The following is an 11020-nucleotide window of genomic DNA, read 5'->3' as shown; positions in this document are numbered from 1 at the left end:
AAGAAACAAAGTTTACATTTTGTTTGTTATAACTTTTCTTATATTCTGACACTAACTTTTTCTTTGTCAAATTTAAATTTTATAATTACATTATCGGTTACGCTTACGCATCATCATTTAGTAAAAAATTAAATATTAAAAAAATTTAAAAATAGTGTTAAATTATTTAAATAGTTAATATAATAAAAATAAAATACAAACTTATATTTCCCAATTATCATCTAATGATCCAATCAGCCACCGCAATTATATTATATATATCAGGAAAAAGAAAAAAAAGGAAAAAGCGACCTTGAAGTTAACGTAATGAGATTTCAAAATGCAAAAGTCCAAAGGAATATATATATGGTTTGGTTGGATAGTTCCGTAATCTAATTTAAAATCTAGTGTATAAAAGATTTTTTGAAATAAAATTTTCCCCATTGGCTTTGTGCTTTCCATTTTCCACTCAATTTGCAGACTCCGATTTTCAAGCACAAGACATCCATCGCGGTGCCCCGAGAGAGATTCGCTAAACCCACAATTCCACCACTCCGAGAGCCAGAAATTAAAAGGCGGTACAAAGAAAGAAACAAAACGACACGCCGTAAAAGCAAAACACAGAGAATAGCAAGTAGAAGATTTGGAACGTGATAATAACGGAATCGTTGGAGCGAGCGAGCGAGTGAGTGATTTTCGATTTCTTTCCCTTATGTAATGCATCAGAAGAAATCAGAGGTTCAGATCGGAAAAGAAAGCGTAGGCGTCTCTTCCGATTTCAATCCTTCGCCGCCCCTGCAATACCAGAAACACCCGCACCACCGTCACCAATTCTATCCGCAAATTGAAATCGATATCTCCCCACCGCAACAGCGCACCGGACCGCCGCAGGTAACCCCTCCGCCCTCGCTCTCGAAGCAGAAGCACCTCCACCCGCACGCCCAGCCGCCTCTCTTCAAGTCGCACAACGCCGCCTTCTTTTCCGTAACGGTCGCTGCCAAGAGCGCCGCCTTCCGCGCGCTGCGTCGCGTCAGGCGCCAGCGCGCGTTGCTCCTACTCGCGGTGCCGCTCCTCTACCTCTACTTCCTCGTCTCGCGCTCCTTCCTCCTCGACCTTCTTTCGGCGATCGCCTTCTCCGCCGCGCTTGTGTTCTCTCTCAACCTCGCGTTTCCGCTGCCGCTCCGCTCTATTCGGCTCAAGTCGCCGTCCGCTGTGGTCACCCGCCCCGCGCCGCAGCTGCCGGTGTTCTGGACGATTGGGTCGCGGCCCAAGTCGGAGAAGCGCGTGGCGTCGGGGTGCTGGGTGCAGGTCTTCGGGAACGGCGACGTTTACGAGGGGGAGTTTCACCGAGGGAAGTGTTCCGGGAGCGGGGTGTATTATTATAGTAGGAGTGGGAGGTACGAGGGGGATTGGGTGGATGGAAAATACGATGGCTATGGGGTGGAGACTTGGGCGCGTGGGAGTCGCTACCGAGGGTGTTACCGGCAGGGTTTGAGACATGGGTTTGGGGTGTATAGGTTTTACACCGGGGATGTGTACGCCGGCGAGTGGTCTAATGGACAAAGTCACGGGTGTGGTGTTCACACGTGCGAGGATGGGAGTAGGTACGTTGGAGAGTTCAAGTGGGGTGTCAAGCATGGCCTTGGTCATTACCATTTCAGGTTGGCTTCTAATTTGTTGTGCTTTTTGTCTATGATTGCTTCAATAGCTGTTATGGGGTTGTGTAACAATTAATTAAAGTTTACAATTGTTCTAAGCTAACTTTGGAGAGAGTAGTGAACTTGGGGATAGGTTTTGTTTTCTATATATATATGTGTGTGTGGGTGTTTCGGTGGCTGCGCGTCTGTGTTGGATTGGAATGATACTGTGTATCTTTGATTGCTGTTGGAGGGAGGTTCTGTTACTGAGTGTGAGCATCAGTATTACATGTTATGTAGTTCTCAGATTAGAAAATATCCTGGTTTCCCTTCTGTAGTTCAGTGCACCTGTTGATAACAATGGATTAGGTGGATACGTCTTATGTAGCCAATTTTTGAGGATATTCATTTTTAACACATCTTCAGCCTTCAGAAAAATTGGACCGCTTCAATTCCAAGCTGCTAGGTTTTTGCACAAATATGCAGTGATTGTGTTTTCTTGCTGTTTAGAATTTATGAAAACACAACTGCTAAAATTGCGAAACCAATTAAGATTTATTTTAACATAAACTATAACCTTGTATATGATCTCTTTCTTTGCACATTTAGGACGGTTTATCACCAAAAATGAACATGGTATTTTATGTGAGCTTGTGTTTTTGTTTCAAACTTTACTACTGTTTTACCACTAGCAACAACAAGTCATAGTCATAGTCTGAGACAATCCCGTTCTTTAATTATTGTCATGTTTACTTTTCCCAATCAGATGGGATTGATTTTTTACTATTCTGTCATATTAAAGCTTTTGAACTCCCCCATATTTGACTGGGAAGAGGGTTAGTTCTACAGTTTGGGTGGGAGAGATAGTGAGGTAGGTGTAACGTTGTACGAATAGTAGGGAGGAGCTTTTAGCTTTGGAGTTAGTTTGGAGGGGAGCATTAGGACACTCAAATTTCAGGAAGCTGTTAGGTATAATTTTTTGTATCCCACCTTTTTCATCTTCCCTCTTGATTCTACGGTCATAATGTTTCAGAATCAAGGAGAAAAGGCTGGTCCTAAAAGTTCAATTTTCATTTTTGTTTCTTCTCTGGTCCTGTTTCTATCAACTAGTATCAGTTGAGAAATAAAAGAGACTATATTTAAGAGTGTTTGAGAGAGTTTGAACACTCCTCTTATGTTCTCATATTTATATTGACAAAGTTTTGATACAATGAGTATAGGGAAGAGCAAAAATCAACTAGATTTAGGTACAATAATAGGTACAATAATAGGTACAACATATAACATTTTGCCAATACGACTACCTACCTATATTTCATACCTATTTTAACACTCTTCTTGAAGTTGGAGCATATAAATTGTATGTACCAAGCTTAGAACAAATTAATTCAATTTGAGTTCCCTTTAAGGATCTTGTTAACACATCGACTAGTGGATAATTGGATTTGATAAACTTACAAATTTCCATGGGCAACAACTTTTCCTGAACAAAGTAACAGTCAATCTTTGTGTGTTTAGTGCTCTCATGGAACATTGGATTGAAAGCAATGTGGAGTGCAACCTGGTTTTTCAACTTCAACTATTGCTAGGAAACTACATTTTGTTTCTTACTTTTTCAAGCAATAATATTTCCTCCAATGAAAATAAAATATCCCGTAGTAGAGTTTGATAGTAAGGGATCCTGCCCAATCAACATTACAATGCCCAATCAACATTACAATATCCGGAGATTTGAGTATTTCCTTTATCTTCATATAACAAATCTTGTCCTAGAGTCTTTTTGAGGTATCCTAGGATACAAATGACAACATTCCAATGGTCAATACAAGGAGCCTATATGAATCAACTAACAACACTAACTGCAAAAAGATAGATAAGGTTTAGTAATAGTAAGATAAATAAGTTTTTCAACCAGTCTTCTATTTCTTTTCAAATCAAAGAAAGATTTATCTTATTTTGTCATTACATTTTTATTTAGGTTTGTAGGACTATCCACTGGTCTACCGTCAATCATACCTGCATCTTTTAGGATATTAAGAGCATATTTCCTTTGAGAGATTGCAACACTTTCTTTTGATTGAGTTACTTCAATACCTAAGAAGTTTTTGAGGCATCCAAGATTCTTGATCTGAAAATATTTAGACAAATGTTCCATTAGCTGAGATATTCAGGTAGCATCATTCTTTGTAATGACTATATCATCAACATCCACTATTAAGTATACACATTTTTGAGGGAAGGTATGATACTTGCAGAAGCTTGACATTTTCCTGTATCTGGGAGAAGATACTTGCAGGTGGGTCTTATTTTGAGTTTAAACTGTTGTTGGATGGCGAAGGTTGCAAGTTGTGATGATTGCTCTGGGGTTTTCTGGTGCTTTCCATGCTCTAATGGTGGGAATTTTGTTCACTAATTCACTCTTCTTCCGCTTTCTGTGTGTGTAACCGTGATTAGGAGGGTTCAATCCTTATGATGCGGAATATACATAAGTTGTTGTTTGGTCTGAAGCCAATGTCATATTTTTGAAGATTAAAGAGAATAATTTGTAATTGTATATGTAGGTCCTTTTGCGTTGCAGGGATCTGAAATACCTTGGAGGTATGTCTTTGAATGGACTGAAGAAAGAAGTCGGGAAGAGGCAAAGTTTTTCACCAGTAGAATATTTACTAGACATGTGACTGATTAATTAGAAAAATAATGTATACACAAATGAAGGGGTATATTAGACAGTAACTTAGGGAAAGCCTAGAGTATTTGCCCTCATATGAAACTAATGCATATGGAAGTGCACCGCACTTCTAACTGACAAGGCTGAGACTGATGGATTTTTCAACTAGCATATTCAATGGTTATTTTGGAAGCCCTGATTTTTGTGAATTTGTCAAAGTTCCCCAATTTGTAGGTCACTCAACTTAATCACAAAAAATAAAAATAAGCAGGTCAGGACCTATGCGGGTAGGCCAGATTATTGAGCCCACATTATCAATGCGGGGCGGGCCAGTCCAGTCTGCATTTTGCGGACCAAGTAAAAGATGGGCTTAAACGGGTCAGGTCGATCCGCATTGTCACTCCTAGTTGTAGGTATGATGTGCTCTACAATCCAGATGATGAATGCAAGAGATAGGCATTTCGATTTTCAAGAGCATAAGAAATAGAATGAGTCAGTTTGCTGAAACAATAAAAAATTGGTTATGCAGTGGGAAAGAGAAATGACAGGGTATATTAAATACGAGAGGAAAAACAATTGAGGAGAACTTTTGGTTTCGGAGCAGAGGTTGAAATGGATCTTCAACACTCAGATTTACTCGAGCAGTGCCTGTGTCAAACATTAGTCTGTATTTATTCTTTTCTGTCTTTTTTCTGATTCTGTTATCATTTTGATTCAAATTCAGGGAGAAGAATGATACTCAATAAGCTCCATCCTTTGTTTATCTATTTTTACCCTTTTTCGTTACAATTTATCTGTTCTCTGATGATTGGACTTTTTGGTAGATACTGTGTTGAATATTTCAAAATATACCCACTGCATTTTCCTCTGCAAATCTAACAGTGTGGTTAGTATCAATTTGTTGGATCCTTGGCATGCAACAATCGGTGCTTCATCATGTTAAGCATCGGTGTATCCTGGTGTATAACAAGCATTTCTGAAAAATAACTTTTACGCCTTATTGTGAACATTATGTATGGAATTGTGTTCCTTTTTCTCTGCTTACCATCAAAAGTTTATTTGTGGCATTTCTTTGAATTTAATTACATCTGTTTAATTAGAAATGGTGATACATATGCGGGTGAATACTTTGCGGACAAGATGCATGGTTTTGGGATATATCATTTTGCAAATGGCCATCTATATGAAGGAGCCTGGCATGAAGGTAGAAGGCAAGGACTTGGCATGTATACATTTAGAAATGGTGAAACCCAATCCGGTCACTGGCAAAATGGACTTCTTGACATTCCAAGCACTCAAAGCACTACTAATCCTGTTTCTCCTGTTGGTCTATCTCATTCCAAAGTGCTCAATGCAGTGCAGGTACATTCTATATGTTTATGAATTATTTGTGTAGGTTCTTGTTAAATGTTTCTTTAAAGTTATATATATATATATATATATATATATATATATATATATATATATATATATATATAAGGGTGAATAGTGTTGAATATTTTATCTCATTGTTCACATAGGGTCCTATGTAGTATGTCATTTCTGGTTGCCATTGATAATGTTATTCGAAAGATTAGGATGATGTCTCAGTCTATCCTTGTACTAACTTAACTTGGGTAGTATCCTTTCTCATTATTACCATAAAATATGTTTTTCATTCAAGCATTGTCAATTTTCGCATTTAGTACTGTAACAAAAAATGGATCTGTCATCATACGACAACTATAATTCCGTTTGAGTTTTAGTCGTAACTGTTAAATGAGATGTTAAATGCTGATGTGGATATTGTTAAGTGAAAAGTATTAAGTTATTATGCTTTTTCATACAAGTACTGTCGGTTTTCTTTTTTAGTATAATTAAACAAATTTACCGGTCTTGATGCACAAAATAATTATTTATTTGGGTTTTACACACATCTGTTAGCTGGTCAAGTAAATGCTTACGTAGACATTACCAGAGAGAGAAAATAAGTGACTTGTTAGTTACTTACATGTGCAACCATTCAGGTGGCTTTTTTGGATTATTGTTTACTAAGAATTTCTTTAAATACAAAAATATTGTTATATTTAGTTAAATTTATGAGCAGTCATTCATTTATAAATTTTAACCCTGGACCATGATTACCTAGAAAGGAGAAGGAAGGTGAGTGGATTGACTATCCTTTGAACATAATGCCTACTCGCAGACAAGTCTAGTTAGCGGCGTTATATGTTCATGAGGATTTTTTTCGCCAGATAAGGAAATATTGGGGATATTTTTGTGAAAGTCAAGAGTTGTTTGCCACCTCATGGAGAGCTGGAAGAACTCGAGAGGTTGTATAGGGGTTCTCTAGATTCTAGATTTTGGATAAGCTCTAGGGCTCAATGAAAGGAAAATTGCAAACACTTCAATTTGGACAAATCCCGAAGCAGTATCCCTAAGTTCCTTGAGCTCTTGGTGGTGGCAAACACCTCTGCTTCCACTTCCACAAGAAAACCTTCTCTGGCTAGACGGGGTTTGGCGTCGACGAGTTGACCAAAGACATTTCTCTATTCAACGATGAAATTATACTTGTTAGGGTGGGTGAGTCCACAAACCATGCGAATAACGAACTCACTTTTGAAAAAACATTTATGACCATCGGGAAAATTGAGTCTAGTCTGCAAAACCTGCGGGCTTAACGGATTTAATGCTCGGGTTCACAGACTTACTGTGGATTTTACCAAGTATTTTGTCAAGGATCTTAAATTTTAATTAAGGTTGTTTAAATTTTGATGCTATAAATATTGATATTTTTGTTATAAATGTTAGTAAAATGATATATTTGTTTAGATTTTGTCTTAAAAAAATTAAAGGAAAAAACATGTTTATTTTAGTTGAATAGACGTTATTTCTTTTTATAATTTATTAACATGTTATTTGGCCCACTGACGCTTTTTTGGATTAATTACCGACCTAAACAGAACTAAAAAAAAATCTCATTTATTTCACAAATTCTTAAACATGTGAATATGGTCTGCTTACCTTACCCTGCTTTTTGCATTAAGACCAGTCAATATTTGTTACGGCAGTGATATACATAGTTATGTGAAAAAAAATGTAATAGGTTAACACGTCACAAGTAACATATGTGAGTAAAGTCCAAATAGAATTAGTTGTTGTATGATGACCAATCAATTTTTTTAACCAAAATTGTCGATACATGTATGAAAAACATATTTGCCCTTATTATCGCTTGATTCATTCGATTGTGTTATGACAATTTGAGATTAGAAATACTGGTTTTGGATATCACTTGCGTTATCCTTTTAACTTTGCTTAAAAATTGTTTTGATTGGTTGAACAAATAGGAAGCAAGACGAGCAGCAGAGAAAGCGTATGAAGTGGCAAAGGTAGATGAAGGGGTAAACCGAGCTGTAGCAGCTTCTAATAGAGCAGCGAATGCAGCCAGAGTAGCTGCTGTGAAAGCTGCACAAAAGCGGATGCATCAGGTTAACACCGAAAGCTTCGCAATTCCTGTCATGTAAGAGTATCTCAGCTGCTTTTTTTTTGTATTACAAGAGAAGGTTGAGATTGTAGAAGAAAGCCGATTCCGTAGGTGGCTACAGTAGTTTAAACAGCTTCATCCCCATTGCAATAATTGCTTTGGCATTTTGCTTTCTTTGATTTTATGTTTTCATTATTGGCTGAAAGAAAGCAGATTTGTTATCCATATCGGCTGCAGTCCTTGTATAGAGGGAGGAAGGGTGATGGCATCCATACGGTAAAACTATTTTATAGATAACTTTTCATTTTTTCCACTTTTTGTAAATTTATAGTGCTGGTGTGCAGATGAAACCTACCACCGGCTCTTGTTGTATAATCGCTTGCTAAAATAACCAGAGGAGAAATATATACAATAAAGAGTTAATTTCTTTCCCTTACTTCAAACCTGTTTCAGTTAGATCTCGTAAATTTATTTTACTCACAATAAGCTAATTTTTACTGATTCTTTTTGGGTTGCCTTCAACCACCTGCATTTTTAGTGGTCAACGTTTTCAGAATGTGCCCAAAGGGTGTACGACGAGAGTTATATTGAATTCACTATTTATCTTAATAATAATTATAAATATATAAATGAAGGTTAAAATGATTATTTATCATCTTGTCCAAATGAAGCTTAAAATATCTCTTAAAAATTAAAATAAACAATTTATTTTCATTTAATGAATCCTTTAGTTTAAATCGACAAACAAATAAAAACAAAACATTCCCCACCAAACTATGACTTAAAATAACTTCACTTTCTTGAATAAAAATTTGAAGAATGGAAAATTATAAATAGATGATAAGCAATCTCTTTGAGACACTACTTCGACTTAAACACTATTGGTCCATGAAAACAAGTTTATCTGTGTATTACAAGGTTGCTAAAATCATCTAGTATGACCATCATCATGGCTTAAGCACGAGATTCTCTCAGCAACATTGGTTGGTTGAAACTTATATTGACTCGACATTGATTCTTAGAATTACCAACTAATCATGTAATAGATAATATTATGTTAAACAACATTTAATTTAAACTGTGATTAAAGAATATTTGGACTTCTCTTAATAGATACAAGTAATATTAATAGGTTAGCATCTCAACGGGTCAAAGGTAGTATTAATAGGTTAACATCTCAAGGTGAAATGTTAATTTCTTCTTTTAACTAAGTCATATATTGGTGATATTGAACTTCATTTTGAAATATTGATTTGAATGTTGGAGTATCAATGTAAACATTACACTCCAAGATCAGATCATGAAAATAAATACTAAGATCACTAGAATAAAGATCAAGATCATAAAAATCGAGTGGCTTAAAACAAAAGACTTTGAGACGTCATTCAATAATGTAAGTGGTCTTTCAGGATCATCTCGACCTTGTAAGAACATTTTTTGTGTTCATCATGAGATTAGGGAAGACCATTTCACAAAGCCATATGGTAACCACACACAACATGGTGAGTGATGAGAGACATCATTCATAAGAGACTCAAAACAACCATGTTGACTAGACAAAGCTAATGTTGGAATTATTTAAAGAGTTGGAGACAATGAAGAGAATGAATTTGATCACTGTCATGTTCAATCAAATTGAAAGAGTATACCCCTTTTGTATAGAAAGTCAACAAATTTAAACAAATTTTAAATATAGATACAATTATACAATTAATTAACCTAAAGGCGTTACCCAACAAATTCAATTATAATCTTAGTAAACTATAACTAGAATTCGAAAACATTTGTGTAAAGCATAGAATTAAAAGGAGCGGTAAATTAAAAGGGGTTCGTTGTTGTTGAAGATAGTAATAAAAGAATAAAAATAAAACAATTAAATAAGTAGATTGATTTCCCTGTTCATTTACAATTGAATTCTTCATTGGTTATTATATAATCATCATTCCTTCACTTTCCAATTTGAATCAAATTAATTAAACAAGCATCAATAACTTTATTAGGTATCTCACAGTCTAAGTCACACATTGACTAAAAATGAGAAAGTAGAACACTATATAAGAATAAAGACCCATAAATTCATTGTCTTAAGGTTTTAGGTTTTGGGTTGAGAGTGGTGTCAATGCCTTATGTGGTTGGGCTCAAATCTCATTGGTGTTTGTTCTTCCCAGTGAAACCTCTTTTATAAACCTAACAAGTGATATCAGAGCGGGTTCCAAGTAAGCATGTCCCTTAAGGTTTTGGGTTGAGAGTGGTGTCAATGCCTTATGTGGTTGGGCTCAGATCTTATTGGTGTTTGTTCTCCCCAGTGAAATCCCATCCTTAAAAAACCTAACACTTTCAAGCTTCTACATGTGAGATTTCTATTCTTTTACATATTAAATTAAGCAAACAAGTTGTTAAAATCAAACAAACTAACAAGAATTATCAACAAGCATTCAAAACAATTCTAAGAGCAAAAATTAGAATTCAAAAAGAACAAATGATCTAGGCACACATTCTATTATAGAAAATGAAGAATAAATTTGAATTGCACAAAACCTCATTATTCAAAGTGAACTCACAAGAGAATAAACTCATAGAGGTTTAGCCTTTCATGGAGAAGACAAGGAGAAGAATAGAAAATAAGAAAAATGAAGAATAGAAAAATGGCACAATTCTACTAGTCTAAGAGCGTTGGAACGTAGGATGTAATCTATCAAGAGTGTGTCCTTCTCATCTCCCTTATGTAGCTCTTTGAATATAATTGATGTATCTCTTATAAACTAACACTTGAATTTTCTCAATCTACATTATCAAACGTGTATCTCCATCACTTTGGCATAAAACGTGTATCTTTTTGTTTAAGGGAATAATTCAAACAATATCACAAATAAAATTACAAAGCACATTTAAGCGCAATTGCATATAATAATTTGTTCCATATTTGAATTATGCATGTTTCCCTTTTTAATGTGAATAAGACCATCAATCATTAATATGATTCAATTAACATTTATTCTAGTCAACATATCACAATATTCATTTATTTGGAAAGTATTTGATCATTTACCTGCTTATTTAAGTTTAATTCAAATCATCAAGAACATGTTAATTGCTAGCTCGTCTATAGGTCCACTATACAATCTAGCATTGTATCAAAGTAGATGTTGTATGGGCTTGTTTATCCTTCAACTACACAAAAACACATGTTCCAATGTTAAGATAGTATGTATGAATTTAAACATTTATCATCATAACTTATAGCACACAGATGGTCTAGCAGAGATCAAT

At 35.5% G+C, this 11020-nt stretch overlaps 1 protein-coding gene across 1 annotated transcript; it reads left to right on the top strand.

The window, feature by feature from the left end:
- The first annotated feature begins 385 nt into the window (after nt 1-385).
- On the top strand, nt 386-8193 carry LOC114184949 (phosphatidylinositol 4-phosphate 5-kinase 5-like). The gene is made up of 3 exons (XM_028072371.1): nt 386-1640; nt 5385-5646; nt 7614-8193. Exons 1-3 carry the CDS (start codon nt 697-699, stop codon nt 7788-7790), a joined length of 1383 nt encoding a protein of 460 aa, XP_027928172.1. The 5' UTR covers nt 386-696; the 3' UTR covers nt 7791-8193.
- Nucleotides 8194-11020: the final 2827 nt, after the last annotated feature.

The sequence above is a fragment of the Vigna unguiculata genome, chromosome 5 (assembly GCF_004118075.2).
Source record: "Vigna unguiculata cultivar IT97K-499-35 chromosome 5, ASM411807v1, whole genome shotgun sequence".
In the NCBI taxonomy this organism is placed as follows: domain Eukaryota; kingdom Viridiplantae; phylum Streptophyta; class Magnoliopsida; order Fabales; family Fabaceae; genus Vigna; species Vigna unguiculata.
Note: the sequence above shows the minus strand (reverse complement) of the source record. Positions and strands in the feature narration are given on the sequence as shown.

Excerpts from the sequence above, each read along its gene's own strand:
- LOC114184949 (XM_028072371.1), top strand. The coding sequence starts at position 697 with ATGCATCAGAAGAAATCAGAGGTTCAGATCGGAAAAGAAAGCGTAGGC. Across the intron at positions 1,641-5,384 it reads CTTGGTCATTACCATTTCAG|AAATGGTGATACATATGCGG; the intron begins GTTGGCTTCTAA and ends CTGTTTAATTAG. Across the intron at positions 5,647-7,613 it reads AAGTGCTCAATGCAGTGCAG|GAAGCAAGACGAGCAGCAGA; the intron begins GTACATTCTATA and ends TTGAACAAATAG.